A 25,320-nucleotide genomic window follows, 5' to 3' on the forward strand; every position below is an offset into this window, starting at 1 on the left:
ACACTCCCGTCGGCTGAGGCTTGGGCAGAGTTCGGAGCGACCCAGTTTGGGATGGAGCTGCAGGTTAAGGTCCCTCGATTCCCGCGAAGGCTCCTCTAGGAGCCGCTCAGAAGAGCCTTCTCTCCCGCTGCAAGGCTTGAGGACTCGGGCCAGGTCAGACCGTGGAGGCCGGGGCCCTGGCCACCCGAGGAAGCACCTGACGAGAATCCTCCTGGGCTCGCCAGGGCCCAACACAGGGCTGGTTTCTCAGGAGGGGCAACACTGGACCAACTTTTCATTCGTTCGTTCATTCATTCAGTCATTCAGCAAGCATCCGACTTTGGGTACCATTCACTGTCTTAGGTCCAGATCTCCTTCAGTCAGTTGCGATTCTGAGGGTGGCCCAGAAAAATATCTGAAGGTGTGTCTATTGAGAGACTATATTCTGGATTCCCTTCCCAGCCCCTCAGCTGAGGCTAGGACCTGTGAGAAACACTTCCTTTCTTTCTTGCCATGCATTCTTTTCTCGACCCCCTAGTGCGTATCTTTGTATCAAAGAGGCTAGGTTTTGAAATGGCTTTAGCACTTGGGAGCTTGGGACCTTGGAGTGTTTCCTAATCTGTTTTAGCCTGTTTCCTTATCAGTAAAGTGTTTGCCTTGTAAAAATACAGTGTGAATTAAACGAGAGTGTTATTATAAGGCGTGGATTCGCCCCTTTGCCCCAGTGGGCGCTCTGTGTGTGTCTATAAAATATACACACATATATATTTTTTTCCTGGAATATTAACCACAGTGTAACATGTGGACTACTACTTTAATAAAGTCCTTACTTAACATTAGTCAATACTATGTATAAGCTATCTGTTAGGTAATTTGTAAATACATACATATATAAAATAACGTATTTTATATAGAGAGAGAGAGAGCGAGAGAGTGAGAGAGTGAGAGAGAACGTAAATATTTTTCCACCTTCCATTCATGCTCTGCTTTTGGTTGGAATCTGGCATGTGTAACTGACATTGTCATTTTGGTATTTTTGCAGTACTGGGACTCCTTAGTTTAGCATAATGTTCTTTGAAGCTTCTTGGTAACACTGGCCACCATTCCAGTGTGTACCTGGTGTTACTTGGCATTTGTTGGAAAATGTGAACTACTGTGATGTTAGACAAAGGTCCATAATGATAAAAATGCCAACAGTTCAGCCATATTGTATTATGGGGTTTCTAGAAAGCATAGCTTATATTTCCAACAGGGCAAATCATTAACACATGCTGTTTGTTTTCACCTCTGATTTTGGCAAAAAGAAAAAAAACAAATTGCTTAATTAGTCCTTGCACATGACAGTTTTACAGAAACTAGACACAAATATTTAAGAAATTAGTAAATTTGTCCTTTTTCAGGCTCTGTGAGCTGTTTATACTATATTAGTCTATTAGTTTTTACATATATGCATCTTCCTATATTCTGACACTGTGACATTATTGCCCATAGAAAATTGACTTTGGCTCATGGCTTGTTTTTAGACGTTGGAGCATTTAGGACAATGGAAAAAGTCATTATTGCCTATGCTCTTTTCTTAATTTGTTTTTCATTAGATAGCCACTCAAGAAAACACCATGAAAGATACTGACATCAAGAGACTACTATATGTCCATCTATTATGCATATTTTCAATTATCCTAAGCATCTTCATTCCATCCTTCTTCTTGGAGAACTTCTCAGTACTGGAAACACACTTGACATGGTTGTGCATCTGTTCTGTTTCTGTAACTGCCGTCAATTTAGTATTGTATTTAGTAGTGAAACCAAATGCATCTTCTAAAAGAAGTTCATTATCATACAAGGTAAGACTTATTTCTTGACAACTGATTTTTAGATGTAGGTAATGTTTTTATTACTGGATGAATAAAGTATTAGTCAAGTACTTATTGGGTTATTTACAGTGAATAAAGAAGCTGATTTTTTTTTTTTTCCAGTCAGTAGCCTATTGCTTGCTGGAAGACTGTCTACAATGTTTGATAGATTCTTGCCATGTATTAATTGGATATCATAGCATTGTGAACCTATATAGTCATGTTTCATGTCATCATTGAAGATAAATATATCTTCAGTGTAGCAATATATATAAATATAGCAATCACACCTTTAAATCTTATTTTATAAGACATTTCAGTTTATTTTCATTCATCTTTTGCATTTCTGAAAGACAATGGGTTTTTCATAAATTACAAAATAAGCTCTTGTTTCAAGCTTGGCCTTCCTTGACTAAATAGCAGTTGAAGTTTTCAGACATTGGAATCTATTTTCTGGAATATTCACTACAGTGTAACACTTGACTATTATTTAAATTAATAAAGTCCTCACTTAACATTATTCAATACTATGTGTATGTTCTTTATTAGGTAATTTAAAACACATTTACTGCCCTATGATTTAAAACACTCATTGTGTGTTTTATTATTAGATCTTCTTGAGCTCAAACTCAAGTAGGTCCCACACACTGATTTGCAGACATGCAGGTCTTTTTTTATGTGGATCATATAGTAACATGAATATGATTTGGGGAATTATTTAATATTGTGCTTTTTTTGGGTCCAGTTTTCCTAGGAATTTTGTTTTAAAATGAAAAAATATTATTATAATCATTATTTTCTATAAATATTTTGTGTATCATCACACAAGAAGGACTGTGTTTGTGTTTTTTTGTATCCTAGCACACTTATTGGTAAATATTTCATAAATACTGATTAACAACATAGTTCAATACTTAGCATAGAAACAAAAACATTTTCTGATTCTGCTGTTGGTTAGGTGAGTGGAACATGGGGATCGATTTTTGTCTTGTGGCTTTTTTACAGTGCTGTGCAAAGAACATGTGATCTGACTTCAGGAGCAGATCCAAAGAATATTCAGCTGTATCACATGTTACAGGGCTAAGTTGTATTTGTAGATAAAATCAAATCATTTGCTGTCCTTTAGTCATTCTCTTGATTCTTTAAGTTATTCATTTCTTTTTTAGGTAACCAGATTTTTGAAATGCTGTATCTACTTTCTTATGTCTTGTTTCTCCTTTCATGTAATTTTTGTTCTATATGGAGCACCACTAATAGAGTAAGTCTGAAATTTTTTACCTTAAGCCAACTATATTTTAAAACAGTCGTTTATTAAACCAAGTGCTAATTCTATTGGTGATTAGAGAAAAAACATGATGTGTTTAATCAGTGGATCACAGAAGGATACTGACATCATTGCCCTTGGTAGTGTTATTTTTTTAAAAGACAATGGAATAACTTAATTCATTAAATGCTCCTATTACGTAGCCTTTTGTCATGCAATTGATTAAAGGGGGAGGTAGATGAGAAACTGTCATATACCAATAGGTGTGTGGCCCTTAGAACCTCTAAGGAAACTGACTATAATGATACATATAAATTAGTTATAAATAGTAAATGTGATTCTGAAGTGCTTGAAAAGAGTTTGTTTTCTTAAGAAAAGTTAATAGATTCTTGTATTTAATTACGTAGAAGCTAATGTTTATAGTTTAAAGGTAAAATTTAACTCAACACCTTTTCAAAACTGAACAGTTTTGAATTAATGAAAGCCAAATTCATTAATATGTCTTATATAATGTTCCATTATAGTTTGGGAAAGTTCAGTTTAGCAGTGATAAATGATCATGTTGAAATGAGTGATGCAATACATACACACGCACACACACACACACACACACACAGCTATATGTATAGTTTTACATATATATACATACCTGGTTATATATACACATACTAGATTAACAGGTAATTATATTCTAGAGTGGGGAGGACAAGACCTTTGTAATGGGAAATGATAATTTCTCTGTAATCCATTTTAGAGTAGAATGAATGTCTGGAGCAGTGGTTCTCCAATTGTGGTTCTAAAACCAACAACATCAGCATTTTATCGAAATGCAAATTCTCAGGCCTTAGTCAGAAACAAATTTACCTAGTTCTCCAAGTGGTTCCGATATAAGCTAAATTTGAACCACGAATTGCAGAGAAAGTTCCAGAGACTATTGAGGAAAAAGTTAATGATCTAGAAATGGGTTTTCTTGCAATGGACAGTCTCATTACCGTATGGCATTTAACACTTCTGAACTCTATCATCAAAGACAAATATTTGCTAGATTGTTTTTTATAGCTTGCATTTTGGTAGTAACATTTTTTATAGTCACGGTTTTGGTAAGACTCATGTTACCTTTCTAAGTGTAAGAAAATAGTTTTATACTAAATCTATTTAAGTAAAAAAGATTATGCGTGTGTGTATATGCACCTTTAACACTTAAGAAAAAATTAATACAGTGTTTTTTTTCCTAGGTTGGCGTTGGAAACATTTTTACTTGCAGTTACTTTGTCCACTTTTACTACTGTACCTTGTTTATGTTTGTTAGGACCAAACTTCAAAGCATGGCTAAGAGTTTTCAGTAGAAATGGGTAAGTTTGAATTTTATATTCTAGTGATGTTTGAAATTTTTAAAAAAATTAATGAGGTACTTTTCTATTCATGGCAGCTTGCTGATTGTTCCTTGCGTGTTTCTCAGCACTGTATGGTTCTCAGTGATGCTGTAAGGGCCCACTGCAGCTGGGGACTGGGGCCAGGGAAGGGTGGCATGCACTTGAGGGAGACCCAAGCAGGCAGAATTATAGGCCTCTCCCTCCACGTTAGCAAGATCAGTTCTGCTTTTTTTTTTTTTGTATGGTAGAATTCCACTTAGCATTTTGCTTGATAAAAGGTTTCTGTTACCAAAAGAAAACTTTGAAAACCCCTCCTTGGGGATAATTTATCACTGTGATAAAATTGCTACAGATCAAATTGCTTCCATACATCTTATAATGTAGAATTGGGGTTCACCATATAAAAATGTTTATTGGAACAGCTATAGCTTCTTGTTCAGCCTCTTTTGTGGTGAGACATCTGAGTGCAGGTTTCACAGGATTTTTTTTTTTCTTTTTCTGCGGTACGCGGGCCTCTCACTGCTGTGGCCTCTCCTGTTGCGGAGCACAGGCTCCGGACACGCAGGCTCAGCGGCCATGGCTCACGGGCCTAGCCGCTCCGCGGCAAGTGGGATCCTCCCGGACCGGGGCACGAACTTGTGTCCCCTGTATTGGCAGGCGGACTCTCAACCACTGCGCCACCAGGGAAGCCCTTTACAGGATTTTATTCCCTTAGCAGCTGTATGTATTTTCAGCATCGTTAAGTTAAAATTTTCGCTTCTTGAAAGGCAGTGAAATCATTTGTATCAGAAATGGTTGAGTTATAACTCAGAAAACTAGAAAGTTATTTGGTGCCCATGGTTTTGTCTTGTTTATCACCCAGCAGCAAAAACTTCTTGAGCCCTTAAATCTGTGCTCTATGTTATGCAAACTCTGTGTGGAGTCTGTGGTATTAGCTGTGCTTCTCTCCATGAGGATCTTGGACATTCAAGGGGCAAGGATGAGATGAACAAAAACATAAGACGAAGTTTGTGTAACTCAAACAATGAAGTTTTAGGAACTCAGTAGGGTAGGAGACCACTGAAGAATGAGCTGGATGGGGGGATGATCTATGAAGGACTTGGATCAGGAGTAAGAGATTTGCTAAGACTAAGTGGGAAGGGGAGATACCCCACACTATGGGATGAATGAAACTATAGAAACTGAAATGAACATGGTATTTTTGTGTGATTTGGAAGAGAACAGCCCAAGTGGAGCAGAGGATGCTTGCTGAGTAGCTAGGCTCCATAAATTACTGACTTTTTCCTTTTGAAATGTTTGTTTGTTCCCCTTCAGAACCATCTTCTAGTGTTCATAAAGTCTCAAGAAAACAAAAGTGTCACATTGAACACTTTTTCCCACATTGTTACCATAGTATCCCAAATGGCATTAATTTCTTTTAGTGTTTTAGTTTGACATTTTTAAACAGTGAAAATCAGTTGAAACCTTATTGGTTTGGATTGGTGATTTATCCAGCTTTGAATTCTGTTTCTGATAATAGCATTAATGGTGTACTTGGGGGAGATACCGTCGTTTGATTCTATAGTCAGTTCTGCTATAAGATGGCATATGCATTCCTAAAAATCCTTGCATTATGCAAAACTGGGCAGTAAGAAACAGAACTTATGGGAAAAATGGGATGGGGCATAACACTCAAAAACTTCATCAGTAACACATTAAAAAATGTAGGAACTTAATAAAAATGGCAGGACAATTTAATACATGTTAAATGGTTAAGAATTGCATAAATATTTTAATAAATATGGCACTTTTCCTTGGACAAAACCTGAAACTTGCTTTTGGAAGTAGATGTGGGAAGGGTTGCCTCTTGTAAGTTATTATGAAGGAGGGTTGTTGGAAAGCTAAGACAGATGTGGAAGGTGTGGCTCATATACGTGAGGGGAACTGAGATAGCTGGGAGATGGGTTTTTAAACGGTATTGAGATATAATTCAAGCACCATGTATGCCACCTATATAAAGTGTGCAATTCAATAGTTTTTATTATATTCACAGATATGTACAACAATCATTACAGTTTTAGAATATTTTCATCACCTCAAAAAGAAACTCCATGTCCTTTACCTGCCACTTCCTTGTTCCCCCTCCCCTAGCCCTAAGCAACCACTAATCTATTTACTGTCTGTAGATTTGCATATTTTGGACATTTCATAAAAATGGAATCATATATGTGATCTTTTGTGATTGCTTCCTTTGGACAATAGAATACTAGTAAAACTGTTAACAAGGGAAAACACACAGCAAAACTGGATTTATAAAGTGGTGCATTTGAGTTTTGTTTTGAAGGATATATACATATATGTGTATATATATGCAGATGTGCATATATCATTCTAAACAAAATTGTGTGTTTATTTGTATATGTATAAAATATTTCTGGAAGGATATGTAATAAGCTGGTGATAGCAGTTGTTTCCGGGAAAAGGAATCAGAGTTGATGATAAGGGTGAGAGGAGGACTTAGCTTTCATTGCAGACACTCTTTTGTATTGTTTGATTTTCACTATGTGCATATATTACCTTTCCAGCTGAAAAACACTTATATCTTCTTACCAATTGATTGTTAATGATTCATGGCAAATATTTGTGTCAATTTGCGATGCTTATTTTAAATGAACAACATATATATATATGTATAGTGTTAATTTATGCTGTTTGTTTGATTCCCCAGCAGCTAAGATATATACCACCAATAATTTATATATTTGTGTTTTATAGGGTTACATCCATTTGGGAGAATAGTCTCCAGATCACTACAGTTTCTAGTTTTCTAGGAACATGGCTTGGAGCCTTTCCTATTCCACTCGATTGGGGAAGACCATGGCAGGTTGGTTTCAACTCTTTAAAGCAACAAAGTAGATGATTGTACAGTGGTGGTAAAACTGATGAAGCTAACGAGTATGTATATTTAAATTGTTTTATCGTTCAGTTAAGTAGGGATGCCAATTCCCTCTGTTACTGTAATCTGGGTGATTTATTAGGGCCTGTCTCAGTGCCACAGGCATGCAGATCAGCCTGTTTCTATCTTCTAACACTATTTTTTTCTACATGTATAGGTGAATAAACAAGCTTGGTTTGAGAATATGTATAGGAGTTTAATAGCCTAGAAGTTTCAGGAATTCCCTATTTTTAACTTTGATATACATTGCCTTTGTAGTCTTAGATTCATATTTTCTTAGCTTGATTGATAGCCAAATTGAACGTTGATTTTGAGATTTTTTTTTCTTAAAGCATATAGCAAAGTAGGTTTTGAAATAGGGGCTTGTGATATTAGAGGAAGCTCATAAACATCAGGTTTTTTGTTTTCTATGACAATAGGATATAGCTAATAAGCTAGGGGAAACACTGTAAGTGTTCTTTTTATCACCATTTTACAGATGAGGAAACTAATACCTAGAGGACATGTAATATTCCAAGGTCACTGAGCTAGTGATGGATACATCTTTGTTGTAAGTTTTAATGGCTTCATAGTAAACCTTTATATAGTTATTCCAAAATTTATTTAAAAAATTCACTATTGATCATTTAGTACTATTTTTACTATTATAAACAGTGCTATGATAAACATCTTTGAATCTATATCTTAATGGATTTTTCCAAATATTAAGATGATTTCTCCCAAATCAATTGTGGTATTAAAAAATAAATATACTTTCTTTTTCCAACATGAAGAGAATTTTTCTCTGATCACAAAGACAGTATATATTTATTTAGAAAATTTAAGCTATACTAATAATTATAAAAAGTAAGTAAAAATTATCAAATAGCCAGCCACCCAGAGACAACTCCCATTTGTGTTTCGGTGGTAATCTTTGCAGCTCTCTCTTCATGTGTGTAACTATTCATAATACACATTTTATTTATTTATTTTTTATTTTTATTTTTTTTTGCGGTACGCGGGCCTCTCCCTGTTGTGGCCTCTCCCGTTGCGGAGCACAGGCTCCGGACGCGCAGGCTCAGAGGCCATGGCTCACGGGCCTAGCCACTCCGCGGCATGTGGGATCTTCCCAGACCGGGGCATGAACCCGTGTCCCCTGCATCGGCAGGCGGACTCTCAACCACTGCGCCACCAGGGAAGCCCACACATATTATTTTTAATCTTTTTTTTCCCTTCAACAGCATATTATGGAGCTCATCCCATGTCAGTGAAAATTTGCATTATAATACTCCATTATTTGGGTAAAATCATATACCAATTTCTTATGAATGGACATTTAGATTATTTATAGTTTTCACTATTACTAATTTATTACGAATTATTGTGATTATCATAAAACATATATCTTTGCAGATTTGTCTAGGTTTTAAAAAAAAATAATTAATTAATTAGGTTGCACCAGGTCTTAGTTGCGGCTCACCAGCTCCTTAGTTGTGGCATGCAAATTCTTAGTTGCGGCATGCATGTGAGACCTAGTTCCCTGACCAGGGATGGAACCCAGGCCCCCTGCATTGGGAGTGCGGAGTCTTATCTGCTGCGCCACCAGGGAAGTCCCTCCAGTTTTCTCTTTAGTGTAAATTCCTAGGTAATAAGTGGCTGGGTTAAATCTCTGCTATGTATGTCACTTTCCAAAGGCCCTTGAGGGATCTGAATTATATGCCTTGCACTTAACTGCCTACTTTTTAAGTCCATTCTTTGTGCTTTCTATTAGATGTTGTGTTTCCTAGACAAATGTGTTGTTCTTTTACATTCAGTAAGTTTGGTAGGTTTGCCCTTCTCTACTATATGTTATGGAAATCCCTGGAGGTTTGGGGTGTGTGGTGTCACTGATACCCTTCCCAAGGTTATAATATTAATAAAGGTTTCCTTTATATTTTCTTGGTCATCTCAGTGACTACTGGGAAATGGGGATTCATTTGTACTCAAGTTACAATCTTATGGAACTTAATTTCATTCAATAGTGTCAGTGATTTCTAAATTGGAGGACAATCAAAATCATTTAAAAGTATACACAGGAAATTGTATTTTAATTCCTTACTTTCAGATGTATGCAATTATATCTAAATACAAAGTATCGATATATAAAGCACCGTCAGCCCTCAGCTTATGAGTTGGTAAGGTACTATGTAATTAACATGTTAGTTTGTGTATAGGTGGAATATTTTGGAGTGTAAAAGTTTGATATGTTACACTTGTATAAATCTTCTCTTTATAAGACTATGCAGAAATAGATGTTGAATTATGGGGAGTAGATGCCCTCTGTACAATCTGGGTTTAGGTTTCCGTAGAAAATATATTTTTTGATTATTTACAATTCAGTTATCTATTTTCGATTGTTTGGGCTTTTACCTACTGACTCTCATTTTTCTACCTCAGTTCTTGTTTACAATAAGAGGTGAGCCGGATCCAAATTAATGGTATCAGACTTTTAAAATTAATATAAAGTTTCTATTTGAATTATTGACTTTAAAAAAGGTTTTCTAACTAGCTAATTTAATATGTAACAAATGTTGGTCTTCATTAAGAATGTTTCATTTGACTGGAATATTACTGGTTGTTTAATCATCTTTACTGTTGAGTTGTTTTTAAAGTATTCCAAGTTAATGACCCACTTATTCACTATCATCTTTTAAAATTCTGATAGATACTGTTGGTGAAATAATAGAATTGATGTATAATTAATCATCTTTTATTCATATAATAATCACCTGCCCCTTTCCCTTTTAGCAATGATTTACTGATAAACTAGAGAAATGCTGAGGCATCTTTTTTGTTCACTTTTTATTTTCAGTGAACAAGTTTTTTGTTCTGTTTTGGTTTTTTTCTTCATAAACCTCACTACAGAATAAGTACTCCGTGTGGCTCATGGTGCTGACAGAATCTGCCAGAGAAACAATAAACCAAATGAAAGATCATGGCGTCACCTCAGAATGGAGATTTTTCTAGAGTAAAATTTCACGTGAAGATATCTACTATATATACTTCATTATCTAAACTGTAATATTATAGTATTAGGAAGAGAGGTTAGTTCTCTATTCCTTATAGCCCAGTAAAGATTTGATATGTTTGTGGTAAAGCAAGCTTTTCTGGATTGGGATCTGGTTTTACTGATGTTTCAGTCAGAGAAACAAGGGTATCTGGTTAAGCAATTACACTTTCTTTAAAAACACATACCATCCACCTCACAAAAACTTTTGCATGTTTAGTTCCATTTTTTCTACTTTGAATTCAAATCTGACTTCGTATAAAATTTCCGGAGGCCAAACATAAGATTATAATGATGTGAGTTCTGTACTGAGCAATTTCAAGAATATTTATATTTTTAAAATTGTTTCATCATTAAATGACTAGAAAGGCCCATTGCAAATATATAACCTCAATGAAAAATGTTTTTCACTTACTAATAGGAATTTTAAATAATTTTAAGTAATGACAAATGACAAAAGATACCAGGCATCTCTATAGCTGGAGGAAGCCTTCCCTTTCTAGGAGGCAGCAAGAGAATTTGGTGAAAGAGAATGTGGTCGGTGGCTGCCCACTATGTTGTTGGTCATCTTTATTGTTTTCTTTAAAAATAATTGAAAGTCATCTTGCTTCTCTTCCTTGCCTTAATTATTACATTATAAACATTTGAATTGCCCATAACCCAGACAGCCTTCTTCAGCCCCAGAGAAAGCTTCTAGCTATAGTTACTGACAAAATGAATATTTTGACCATGGAAGATCTTTGTACATTATAATTTGATGCATTATCTGCTGTAAAAATAGCTAATCAGTAAATATTTGTTGAGTTCTTACTGTGTACAAAATACATATTCTGTGTAAGTTACAACAGATACTTAAATATTACCAGGACTGGAATTTAATTGTTTGGTAATGATAATTTAGATTCATATTGTGATTTAGATTCAGATTTAATATGCTCTAAATATTTTGCAGAATAGATGGTTATGAGCTTTTCATCTGGAAAATGTCTTAATTATCAAAAGTCGGCTAGTATTTCATGTTATTAAAAAAATTAACGGGAGGTTGGGAATTGTTGTTGGTTATTCTGAGCAAAGGAAATTTACTCTGGAAAATGTCTTAATTATCAAAAGTCGGCTAGTATTTCATGTTATTAAAAAAATTAACGGGAGGTTGGGAATTGTTGTTGGTTATTCTGAGCAAAGGAAATTTACCATGAAGTTTTTAAAACCACATGTTTTATTAATAGGTAGACAGATAACAGGATGATTAAGAGCTCTGGCATCAGATTATTGAGTTCAAATCCTGGCTCTGCCACTTGCTAGTGAGGATTAAATAATATAATCCTTCTAAAGTACTTAGTTCAGAACCTGACACATAGTTACTGCTTAATTACTGTTATAGGCATTTATGACCTGTAAAAGGAGTAGGTTAATGACTATTTTTTTTAGCATTACCAAAAAACCCTGCAAATTCCATTATTTGAGTTCTCCAAGTGTTAGAGCATGTTAACTGTCTCAGTTTATTGTATTCATGCTGCCTGATAATCCTTAAATTGGTAGGGTGGATTGTTAAATCATCTTTTTTCCCTGGTATTTAGGGTATTTGGATTTCATGTAACTTTCAACTCTGTCTGACATTTCGGATGGCAATAGAAAGAAAACGTCGTATCTGTCTGTGTATGTACCAGGCATGGGCTTGGCACTGTCACACAGGCAACTTAATCCTGGTAACCCTAGTGCAAGGTAGGGTTCAGTCCCACTTCTACACAAAAGAAAGCAAAGTGTGAGGAGAGGGGTACACATCTTGTTCAACATTTCTTGGCTGATTAGAGGAAGACTCAGGATCCAGTGCCCCAAGACACCATGATTCTCTTTATCCCTGGAGACTCTGAAACATAGCTTTTCTTTTTAAAAAATAGCCATAGCTTAGATTTTTGGGGGAAAGGTTGGGTAGTTATTATATTGTGTTTCTTTCTTCACTTGAGAATTTCATTTAAGTGCCATGACCACTCTGGTAGTGTTTGTATTTTAGACCATAAAATTTAATGTATTTGTAGGAGAGTATTTGAAGCTAAGATGTGAAGCTTTTGTACCTAGAAAACCAACAAATATCTTTAAACTCTGGACTTCCATGCTACTGTCTCCAAAATGGAATTGGCCCAGAGAATCAAATCTCTTCTGAGCATATTTATTTCTTATAAAGTTAAAAAGCAAAATGGATTGAGATTGTCTTTAAAACAATTTTAAGTTTAAAAATATTTGTACTTGTTCCCGTCAGATACCAGATAAATGAGGCATTGTTATATTTAAAAACTTTTTTGTTTTCTCTGGTTTTATCAGGTTAAAAAATTAATATCTGTGAAACATATATATTCATTTTTAAAAGTCACAGATGCCACAGATAATACTTTCATAAATTGAAGCTGGAGGTCATAAGGATAATTAAATGAATCACTGCAAATAATGACAGAGTGAGGGATAAAGCTAAGGTTATGGATTTAATTATTGAAGGGTGCATATTTTTAGGTTAATTGGTGTTTCTGTTGCTAAAGGTGTTATACAGTATTTTAGACAGACCAAAATAAAATATTAATGTATATGAAATATGAGTTACATATTTCGAGCATGGAAAAAAAACTATAATGTGTAACTGATAGAAAATGGTTTTGGATTTAAAAGGTGGGTTCACTGTTGGGCAGTGAGGTTGAAAATGATCTGCTAGCAGAACTTTCATGTGAGGGAGAAGAGTGCTGGCTAAGGTAATTCATTTGCATGGTCCTGCCAAGGACCATTTATCGTCACTTTGACAAGAAGTTCCAGCCTGGAGACTGTGGACCTCTCCACAAATAGCTCTTCCTAAATCTGTGTTCTTAGTCACAGGAGAGTGGTATGGTGTACATGGCACACGGAAGAGTGACAACTAGAGAGATGTATCCAGATGAGTAGATTCATCTGTACATGTATTCCTACATCAGACAATAGCATTTGCTTTAAGGACATCTGGAAAAACACATGACTTAAAACCAAATTCAGAGGAAAATATAAATAATCATTTAAAACCAGTAGAATTTTTGAAAGTAGGTTTTTAAAAATGAATTCTATCAGTCATGCAAATGTAAATTTGTGGTAAGCATGATAAACAAAACATATTAAAAAGTAGTTTGAAATTTAGAACTGCCTGGGTTTTATCTCCCTTTTTTATCTGAAAGAGCCAGTAATCCTAATGGTTGTGAGTTGTCCTAAGTGTTTCTAGGTTTTTTGATCTGCAGATAGGTCAGTTTTCCCATGATATCTATCATAGTACATACCTCTCCAAAAATTATATTGAAACATATCTTTTAAAGTTTGTGTTATTAAAATTTATCTAAAAAATTAAATAATCTTAGTTTGCCCCTTAACTGCTTGGTTTATAGTAGGGGCTCTCAATAAATAGTTATGAATATACAGAGCCATTCAAATGGAGACTCTTAAAAATGATAGAAATGCCTACCAGTGGTTGGTTTAAAATCAGTTTCTGTACTTATACTTCTTAAAAGTTATGAAAAACGACAGCTAGGAGCAAGAATCACCCGTCTATTTCAGTGGTAAGGCTACAAATGGTTAATATAATGCCATATGCTATATAGCTCTTGAGAGTTTTCTCTTGTAAGCTTTATGCTCCCCAGACATTTCATGGGAAGAAAAGCAAGTACTAAAGATGCTTATATTACAAGGGCAAGGGAATAGTTCCTACAGCACAACATAACATTGCTCATAAACTATTAATATTTTATTTGTTCTAAACTGCAGGCTCTAATTATAACCTATTAGAATACCTAAGAAGTACTTCCATTAGTGATCATGTAAGTTTAATTTTTTCAAGTTAAAATATGTAATATACAGAATGATACTGATGCATGGTACTTTACAGCTTTCATGACAGATTTTCAAGTATTACTTCATTTAATACAAGAGCCCCATGTTTTAAGTACAAGAGGTATTATTATCCCTGTTTTGCAGTTGGGAAACTGAGGCTCAGGTGTTAAGTGACCTGGCAAAGGTCATATGGCCAGTAAGTGGCTGACCTGGCCCTGCATCTCAGATCATTCTCACTCCAATGTCGCATGCCATTTCCTAGAAAAGCAAAGTAAAGCTCCCAAGTAAAATATAAAGTATTTTTAAAAGCAGCCTAATGTTTTTATATAATTAGCTTTTTAAACTTTTTGTTGAATATTTTAAACTAATTTCAAAAAGTCACCATTATCCAATCCCAAATACCTGATGAAACCTGCAGCAGCTTGTAAACTGCCATAGTCAGTGATATACCAAACTAGCTGTTTTATGGAGTAAAAATGTAATCTATTTGCACTTGTTATATTGTGCATATTATAATTAAAATGTATTTAAACTGTTTACTCTCAATTCACACAAATGCCATCTATGTCATTGAAATTGATCCTTAAAATTCTGAAACCAAAAAGTGAAAGGTCATTGTATTTCTTTGGCCAACTAGAACAGTTAATAAAAATACTTATTAGGGTGGAGTGATGAAGAGTACAGGGATTCTTTTTTTTATTATTGTAGTATAGTTGATTCACAATGTTGTGTTAGTTTCTGGTGTACAGCAAAGTGATTCAGTTATATATATGTATCATATTCTTTTCCATTATGGTTTATTACAGGATATTGAATATAGTTCCAAGTGTAGGGATTCTTAACCAGGAGTCCATATATGGGCTTCAAGTTTGTGAACCCTTGAAATTATATGGATGTGTGTATATACACATCCAACTACCATCTAATGGAATTCATGCTTCCTTCTCGTCAAACATGATCCATATATATGTAGATGTAATTTAAAAAAAATACTTTTAAAGTACTTAAAATTTGGGCAGGATTTTAAAAATAGCTTTAGAGATGGTATATTTGAGGAATGATGGTATTCTAGATTGTAATGACAGCTTATTTCATATGTGCCTATTAAAAATATGAACTAAAAGATTATTATCAATTATAACTCACATTGTCACTTGTACTATGTGCCAGATACTGTTATAGGTATAGTTGTAAGTATCACACATCACCTTGTCTCATTTGATCGTTACAATAACCCTATGAGGTGAGTTTTACAGTGATCCTTATTTTGTAGATGAGAAACCAAGGCACAGAAAGGTTAGGTGACTTGCCCAGGGTCACATTTTGGTAAACTTTTTTTTTTTTTAACATTTTTATTGGAGTATAATTGCTTTATAATGGTGTGTTAATTTCTGCTGTATAACAAAGTGAATCAGCTATATGTATACATATATCCCCATATCCCCTCCCTCTTGCGTCTCCTTCCCACCTTCCCTATCCCACCCTTCTAGGTGGTCACAAAGCACCGAGCTGATCTCCCTGTGCTATGCGGCTGCTTCCCACTAGCTATTTTACATTTGGTAGTGTATATATGTCAATGTTCTCACTTCATCCCAGCTTTTACCCTTCCCCCTCCGTGTCCTTAAGTCCATTCTCTACGTCTGTATCTTTATTCCTGTCCTGTCCCTAGGTTCATCAGAACCTTTTCTTTTCAGATTCCATATATATGTGTTAGCATACGGTATTTGTTTTTCTCTTTCTGACTTACTTCACTCTGTATGACAGACTCTAGGTCCATCTACCTCACTACAAATAACTCAATTTCGTTTCTTTTTTTATGGCTGAGTAATATTCCATTGTATAAATGTGCCACATCTTCTTTATCCATTCATCTGTCAGTGGACACTTAGGTTGCTTCTATATCCTGGCTATTGTAAATAGTGCTGCAATGAACATTGTGGTACATGACTCTTTTTGGGTTTGTTTTTTTTTTTAAACAATTCTAACCATTTACTGCTTAAACAGGAAAAGTTTTTTTTTTGTTGTTTTTTTTTTTTTTTTTTTTTTTTTGCAGTACGTGGGCCTCTCACTGCTGTGGCCTCTCCCGTTGTGGAGCACAGGCTCCGGACGCACCAGGCTCAGTGGCCATGGCTCACGGGCCTAGCCACTCTGCGGCATTTGGGATCTTCCTGGACCGGGGCACGAACCCCGTGGCCCCTGCATCGGCAAGCGGACTCTCAACCACTGCGCCACCATGGAAGCCCCAGGAAAAGTTTTTTAAAAAGAACACCAAAAATGTATCTGTTAAAAGAGTGTCATTGTCTCATACAGTCCCACCCTCTTGAAATTGCAACACAACCTCTAGATTTCACAAAAAGAGAAATCCAAAATGTGGTATCTTCATAAAGAAATGGCACACAGATCTGTATGTTTAACCCAGTGCCTTCAGTAATTTCTTTGTCTGGGTCAGTATTGGTTTCTGCAGAATTGGAATGCTGTCTGGAATAATGACTGTGGGTCATCTCTCCATTTATAAGTTCAATCATATGATACACTTGCTTTTCGAATAACTAGCAAAGAAGAAATTAACAATGAAATCCAGTATTTGCTGGATCTGAGGGCATGACTCTTTTTGAATTATGGTTTTCTCAGGGTATATGCCCAGTAGTGGGATTGCTGTGTCATATGGTAGTTCTATTTTCAACCCATAGTGGCTGTATCAATTTACATTCCCACCAATACTGCAAGAGGGTTCTCTTTTCTCCACACCCTCTCCAGCATTTATTGTTTGTACATTTTTTGATGATGGCCATTCTGACTGGTGTGAGGTGATACCTCATTGTAGTTTTGATTTGCATTTCTCTAATGATTAGTGATGTTGAGCATCCTTTCATATGTTTGTTTGCAATCTGTGTATCTTCTTGGGAGAAATGTCTGTTTAGGTCTTCTGCCCATTTTTGGATTGGGTAGTTTGTTTTATTGATACTGAGCTGCATGAGCTGCATGTATATTTTGGAGATTAATCCTTTGTCCGTTGCTTCGTTTGTAAATATTTTCTCCCATTCTGAGGGTTGGCTTTTCATCTTGTTTATGGTTTCCTTTGCTGTGCAAAAGCTTTTAAGTTTCATTAGGTCTCATTTATTTTTGTTTTTATTTCCATTTTTCTAGGAGGTGGGTCAAAAAGGATCTTGCCATGATTTATGTCATAGAGCGTTCTGCCTATGTTTCCCTCTAAGAGTTTTATAGTGTCTGGCCTTACATTTAGGTCTTTAATCCATTTTGAGTTTATTCTTGTATACGGTGTTAGGGAGTGTTCTAATTTCATTCTTTTACATGTAGCTGTCCAGTTTTCCCAGCACCACTTATTGCAGAGACTGTCTTTTCTCCACTGTATATTCTTGCCTCCTTTATCAAAGATAAGGTGACCATATGTGTGTGGGTTTATCTGGGCTTTCTTCCTGTTCCATTGATCTAAACTTTTTTTTTTAATTGAAGTAAAGTTGATTTACAATGTTGTGTTAGTTTCAGGTGTTCAGCAAAGTGATTCAGAATATATATATATTCTGAATATATATTTATAATATATATTTATATATATTATATATATATAATATATATATATTCTGAATATATATTTATAATATATATTTATATATATTATATATATATAATATATATATATTCTGAATATATATTTATAATATATATTTATATATATTATATATATATAATATATATATATTCTGAATATATATTTATAATATATATTTATATATATTATATATATATAATATATATATATTCTGAATATATATTTATAATATATATTTATATATATTATATATATATAATATATATATATTCTGAATATATATTTATAATATATATTTATATATATTATATATATAATATATATATATTCTGAATATATATTTATAATATATATTTATATATATTATATATATATAATATATATATATTCTGAATATATATTTATAATATATATTTATATATATTATATATATATAATATATATATATTCTGAATATATATTTATAATATATATTTATATATATTATATATATATAATATATATATATTCTGAAAATATATTTGGTGGTATATATATATACATATATATATATTGTTTTAGATTCTTTTCCATTATAGGTTATTGTAAGATACTAAATATAGTTCCCTGTGCTATACAGTAGATCCCTGTTGTCTGTTTTATATATGGTAGTGTGTATGTGTTAATCCCAAACGCCTAATTTATCCCTTTCCCCCTTTCCCCTTTGGTAACCGTAAGTTTGTTTTCTGTCTGTGAGACCATTTCTGTTTTGTAAATAAGTTCCTTTGCGTCATGTCATATCCTAGGTTCCATCCAGATTAATTTCCCAGGGTCAGATATTTAACAAATGGCAGAGCTGAGACTCAAATCCAGTCTAATACAAAAATGAGAGTCTTTTCTTTTTTTTAAATTTATTTATTTTTGGCTGCATTGGGCCTTCGTTGCCACTCCGGGGCTTTCTCTAGTTGAGGTGAGTGGGGGCTACTCTTCGTTGTGGTGCGCAGGCTTCTCATTGTGGTGGCTTCTCTTGTTGCACAGCACAGGCTCTGGGGCATGCGGGCTTCAGTAGTTGTGGCACATAGGCTCAGCAGTTGTGGCTCATGGGCTCTAGAGCACAGGCTCAGTAGCTGGGGCACATGGGCTTAGTTGCTCTGCGGCATGTGGGATCTTCCCAGACCAGGGCTCGAACCCTTGTCTCCTGCATTGGCAGGCGGATTCTTAACCCCTGAGCCACCAGGGAAGTCCCAAAAATCAGTGTTCTTAATCACTATTCTGTACTACTTACAACATGCTCTGAAATATATCAAACTCTTTATATTGGTACATTTTCCTTTCCTAAAAAGTAAGCAGTTTTATAGTAATGCCTGATCAGAAGAAACCAGTGTGGTCTTCAGGTAGAAATAAGCTTATATAATTTTGAAATGTCTTTCAACCAGCAATAATATTGATTTTTTAACAGAAAAAAAGTTATATCTGTATTATTTAAGATGTTTTTTAAAGCTCATTAGGGTGAAATTGTTTTATTTCTAAGAGAAAAATAACTTATTGGTAGTACGTGTACCAAGACCCTATGTATCAGGCCTTTGTTGATGCTGATTATTTTAAGAGAACACTGACCTTTTTTTAAGTGCTGACACATATAAGGAATCATTCGATTTAGAAAAAGGATAATAGTAGTACTCTAAGCAAGATGCTTTCTTCACATGATGCAGCTACTCATTTTTTTAGTTTTTCTTTTTGACAGTAACGTAATGATTTTACCCAGTTGCATTATCTTTTGTTATGCAAGAGGGATCTTTTCTTTTGTTTAGTGATTTAAAAAAATTTAAATTTATAAAGAACTGGATAAAAAGAAGATGGTCGTTTGGTGGTAATCGCTTGTGACTTCCTTTACATGAATGTCTTTGAGTTTTCTATTTTCCTTACACAAAACAAGATATACATAGAGAGCCATATATATATGGCTCTCTATATAGAGCCATCTCAGATTATCATAATTTGGAGAAATGTTTATAGCAACGCAGTTGAATTGTCTCTTCAATAGATGATACGGTGTGTTTTAATGAGGAATGTTAAATAGAAACATCTCCGTATGTGAGACAGTAGTTTTAAATGGAAAACTTCAAGATCTAATTATGAAAATATGTGATTAAGCTACGATTGTTTGACAAGTCAAAATGAATTGTTGCCATAGGATAGTTTTAATTTTTTTAAAGCAATATTAAGGTTAGCAGGAAATTGCTTGAGGAAAGGTTGTTCGTTGGCAACCTTCCCCAACTCCCTTCAACAGCTCCTTTTGCCATTCCCTATTAAGGAAAGTTGCCCTTATATAAAGAGAAATTCTCTTTTAAAAAATGACTATGTTACAATTAAGGACTACTTATTTCAGAAAAAATCAAGCAGGAAAGCCTGGTCCATCACTAGCAAACAGTCTCCAAAGCCAGTCCAACATTTTAATTTGCTGATGGCATGGATTCCTTGACATGTTGAATAGCAGGTGTTCCAGGCCTTAACCCCTCTTAAGGCAAAACTTTCTAACTAATATTTACTTCATTTTTGGCATTCCACTGGAGGTGAAGTATAGCACTGTTTAAAGAATGTGTGTGTAAATGTGTATATATGTGTTTGGAAACAAAGAGCCACACTGAAATTACAAAGTGATTAAAATAGAATTTAGAAACCCAAATTGGAATTTGGCTGAATTCATGAGGGATTACGATTCTCCCTGCACTTTGACAGTGCACTCTTTACCAAGGTGCAGATGCTCACAGTTGGCCGATGATGCATAGATCCACCACGTGAGAGACAGAGGAAAGAGTATTATCCCAAATGTTTACATAGAGTGTTAAATAAAAACTACTAAGGTAAGAAGGTCAGTGCTTTACGTAGATAGTAAACTATGCATATTATTTTATTTGTAACCCCATGTGTTAAGATGGGACACTATTAAAGCAACAATCACTTAAAAAGCAACAACCGACAAACCAGTATTTAATTTGGTACTTAAAATTAATAATTAAAACCAAATGGAAGCAATGCCTAAAGTAACTAAGATAATTCACAGTAAAAACCATTAGTGCAGGCTCTACTTATTGTAAATGTGATAATTCAACATAGGCTAACCTAAAATGTACCTTTAGAGATTGAATAAGGATATAAGCAAAATATTAAGTAAGATTTCAGGAAGCCCCTAAAATTATTTTTAAGAACTTCAGAACTGATTATGTGCAAAAAAATATTAACTATAAGTTTAAGTTCATTCATACATGACCTTATTTGAAGCAGTGTATTTTCATTCACTAGCAAAATTCATGTCAGTAAGATATTTTTGAAGTATTTTATTTTCCAGAGAATTCACTACTTTGAACTAGTTGTTCCAGTGATTAGCCTGAATTTCAATGGAAACCTAACTCTTAACTGAAAACATGCTTCTGAAAATAAGGCAACTTTTCTACAATCTGTTTATGAACAGAAAAAAAAAAATCTTTGGTTTTAGTTAAACTAGCAGGAAGGATTTTGCAAAAAAGAAATACTAAAGAACCAAAGCAACGAAAAGGCTCTTAATAAGCAATGGGAAACTCCAAACCCCATCAAGGTCAATAGAGTACCTAAGGCACCTCAGGTTCAGATGATACAATCATCTTTGCTTAGAGTTCTAATCATCTATATACAGGATTTTTACCATCTTAAGACCATGAAGCCGAAAAGGTAATGTCCAACAATGATTACTGTAAGAAAGAGGAAAATACTAAGAGTTGATAAATGGGAGAGATTAGAGATCATCTCCTCTACGTCCCAGATGAGGAAAATGAGGCCCAGTCAAGAAACAGAGGTGACACCAGAGTCCTAGTCCATTTCTCTTAGGGCAGGACAAATTCTAGATTTTAACTTTATTGGCTAGGAAACCAAGTGTGAAGAGTTTCAGAGATGTGAATTTGAGGAAGAAAAAAAAAAAAATTCCCATCAAATCCCCAAAGGCAAGTTGGAAATAAATGTATAATACTTTACTGTCTTAATTCCTTTATACCATGTGTTGGACAACTTAGCTGGTATACTAATTGAGTTATACAGTTCTTTTCAATTCTATCTAAAAATAGCAGACCAAAATTAAATGAGAAAGTTACATCAGATTCCATTTGAGCATACATAAGGCCATGGTACTTAATGCGAACCACCACTTCTTGGGAGAAAGAAGACATCCACTGTCCAGTTCAGGAGAGAAACCTCCTGACCAGTTATCCAGTAGACTCTCCGCACGTCAATGGGGAAGATGATGCTTATATTTTTAAAAAAATCTCTACAAAGCTCACACAAAAGACAGTACATCCTAGATTTGTGACTGCTATGAGCATTAAGGCTGTCATTTTCAAGTATCAAAGTTTAGTGTTCCATTACCCAATCTGTGCAATAGACATAGCTATAAGCTCACGTCATGGAAATTAACAGAAGCTCACCAAAGACATAAAGAAATCATAATTTAGGCAACAGCATTTTTAAATGTAGGAAAGGCTGGGAAAAATTTTATGGATTAGGTTATGCTTCTCTGAACTGCATTAGTTTGTTCACACTGACTGAAACTTTGTCTAACACTATTGTCTGTTGCATGGCATCTGGAATAAGGTAGATCAACAGCAGACTAAACGAGAAAGCTTAATTAGGTAACAGAACTAGGCATTAAGATGGTTCACCTCTACCACAGTTATACAGTCTGTTTCCCTAGAGAAAGATTAGAAATGGCTCCAGTATACCAAATAAGCTTCATAGATAAACATGAGAACATTTTTTTAAAGCAGGACCTTTCAAAACCTAGGGACTACCATGCACTGCTCGAGGATGAAATAAGTCAACATTATTTACTTCTGGCTTGACGTAATATTGTGAAATGTAATATGGCTGGAGAAAATGGGTATTTGGAAGCCAGTATGTCATTTAACTTAATACTCTAGGTGTGTATATAAGCTGTGGTTCTGTAACTTCTACTGTGCTTCCAATATCTATATCTGAAAGGTGAAATCAGTTTTATTATGAAAGCAGTTGCTTTGTTATAAATTCCATGTAACATGCTTGAATTCTAGGTCTTTTCAACACAATTTAAAGTTTCTTGTGGTTTGGTCAGCATACACCCTTTTCGTTTCATTTGATATACAAGCCAATGTGGAAATCAGAAAAACAAAACTATCAACTAGTTCAGAGAGCTAAATTGAGTCCAGGATTATGGCAAAGTCTGACCCAAAGTTTTAATTTGTAATTTCAGCATGTAACTCATGCAGTTTGGGGAGCATCAAACTAAATCTACAATCGCCAGAAACCTTTGTTACAGTTGAATGCACATTAACTAAAATGTGTACATTTTTAGTGTTCATGATAAGTGCAGATATGACCTTATTACACTTTTGGCATTCTTTGAGAAAGCACATTAAGCTTTAATATAGAAATATTTAGGTTACACTTGTGCTCAAGTAATAATAAAACATTTTGTTCTTTTCGACCTCATACATTCTCTCCTCAGGAATGGCCCATCTCCTGCACGCTTGGAGCGACCTTTGGCTACGTGGCTGGCCTTGTTACTTCACCACTCTGGATATACTGGAATAGAAAGAAACTTACATACAAGAACAATTAATTGGAGCAAAGGGAGAAGATATTTCTTTGTGCAGATTCCATAAAGACTGTGCAGACATGTATATGGTCTAAGCCAGGCAGTTCCACTTAACAGCACTGTTTTTTATGTAGTTACAACATGATGTGATTGTAGCTTTTTAAACTATGAAACCCCTGAGAGATTGTACCTTCTAGTTGAAATAAAGTATTTATAATAGATTGTGGCTTCAGATGCTGTTTGTTGCTTCTTGGACCTTTAAGAAACATTCTTAATCAACTTTATAGAATTCTGAGGACAGGGTTTTTTTTTTTTTTCCTTTCAAGTTTTAAACTGCTTCATTACTTTTAAGAGGTCTGGGTAATAGCTTTAGCATTTCATACGCTTTCTGAGAGAAATGGACAGTTTACTTGGCCACTGAAGACGTTTCTCACGTAATTAAACAACAGTTTATACATCTTGATCCTATTCTTTTTTTTACTGTGTGTTTCTTTGGAGTTAAAATGGCTATGATAGCCTCATCAAAAACAGTCTTCAATCCCTTCTGGGTTAAAGCTGAACATTCTACATAGCAGCACGCACCTATCTGGGAGGGAGAAAAAAAAATCACAAATATATACAGTCTTTTTTACAACAACTGATACCACACAAATACACCATTATAAGGAAAATCATAAAATGCAAAAAGAATGAAATCATCCATATTTATGATACCCAGAGATAGCTAACTGTTAAAATACTAGTGTATATTCTTCCAGACTTTCTCTATGGAAAATTCTTTGATTCATCAAATATTTACTGGGTACCTACTATATGCCAGGCTCTGTTTTTAGGTGCTGGGGATCATGTCAATGAACTGAGCAAAACAGCAAAGTCTCTGCTGTGTGATGCTTACGTTTGCTTAAGTTCTACTGAGGGAGGAACACACAGAGGAATATAGAGCAGATGGTGGCACATGCTACAGGTTAAAAAAAAAAAGCAGAGTGAGGGAGGGAAAGGGTGCAGAGGACAGTGGTGGTGGTCAGAGAAAGCTGCTCACCAAGGTAAAGTCTGAGCACTGAGGGATACCTAGGGAAAGAGTTTCCAGGCAGACAGAGCCACAGATGTAAAGACCCTGATGCAGGAGCATTCAGAGGGTGGGAAAGAAGCCAGAGTGGCAGGAGAGGGCGAGCAGGGGTAAGGGCCATCCATCCATCCGTTCGTTCGTTCATTGAAAACTTACAGAGCACTCTCATTTGCCTAATGTGAGAATAGAGCAAGGAAAAAATTAAGTCCCTAAGCTATTCTCATGAAGCTTATATTTTAGAGGGAGAAGACCGTGGACTAATAAATATAGAGGTAGAATATGTGGTCTGGAGAAAAATGGGGGAGGAGATAGGAAGTGGGGAGAGGTCAGGCAAGGCCTCACTGACAGAGTGATATCTGAGTGAAAGAATGAACAATGTCTACATCAGGAAGACTATCCCAGGCAGAGGGGGCAGTGAAAGGACAAAGGCTCTGAGGCAGAAGATTGGGGAAACCGCACAGAGGCCGAGTGCCTGGAGCACAGTGAGTGAGGCAGAGAGGTAGCGGGGCCTGTACGCCAGGGTGAGGGCTTGGGCCTTTCTTTATTCGGAAGATAATAAAGCCACTGGAAGATTCTGAACAGAGCAGGGAGCTGATGGAGCTTCTATTTTTAAAGTCTCACTCTGGCTGCTGTGTTGAGAACAGGTTAACAGACACAGACAGAAGCAGAAAGGTGAGTGAGAGGCTGTTCCGGTAATCCAGGCCAGAGAGGGAGGGGGCCTGAACCAGGTTGTCAGAGGAGGGGACACAGAGGAGCGTTTGGATTCTGGGTATATTCTGAACGCAGAAAAATATATTTTGCTGGGGGGTTCACTGAATGGTATGAGAGAAAGAGCAAGGTCA

General features: G+C 35.2%; 2 protein-coding genes across 2 annotated transcripts in view; one reads left to right on the forward strand and one right to left on the reverse strand.

The window, feature by feature from the left end:
• The first annotated feature begins 1,580 nt into the window (after positions 1-1,580).
• On the forward strand, positions 1,581-23,633 carry PIGF (phosphatidylinositol glycan anchor biosynthesis class F). The gene is made up of 5 exons (XM_065891692.1): positions 1,581-1,823; positions 2,999-3,090; positions 4,332-4,448; positions 7,224-7,332; positions 23,323-23,633. The coding sequence occupies exons 1-5, from the start codon at positions 1,596-1,598 to the stop codon at positions 23,434-23,436; spliced, it is 660 nt and encodes a 219-aa protein (XP_065747764.1). The 5' UTR covers positions 1,581-1,595; the 3' UTR covers positions 23,437-23,633.
• Positions 20,700-25,320, reverse strand: part of RHOQ (ras homolog family member Q) — a 39,246-nt gene continuing 34,625 nt past the window's right edge. The window contains exon 5 of the mRNA XM_065891693.1: positions 20,700-23,998. Within this exon, the coding sequence (XP_065747765.1) occupies positions 23,843-23,998 (156 nt within the window). The 3' untranslated portion in view covers positions 20,700-23,842. The remainder of the gene's footprint in view (positions 23,999-25,320) is intronic.

Source organism: Phocoena phocoena, chromosome 14, assembly GCF_963924675.1.
Source record: "Phocoena phocoena chromosome 14, mPhoPho1.1, whole genome shotgun sequence".
NCBI lineage: Eukaryota > Metazoa > Chordata > Mammalia > Artiodactyla > Phocoenidae > Phocoena > Phocoena phocoena.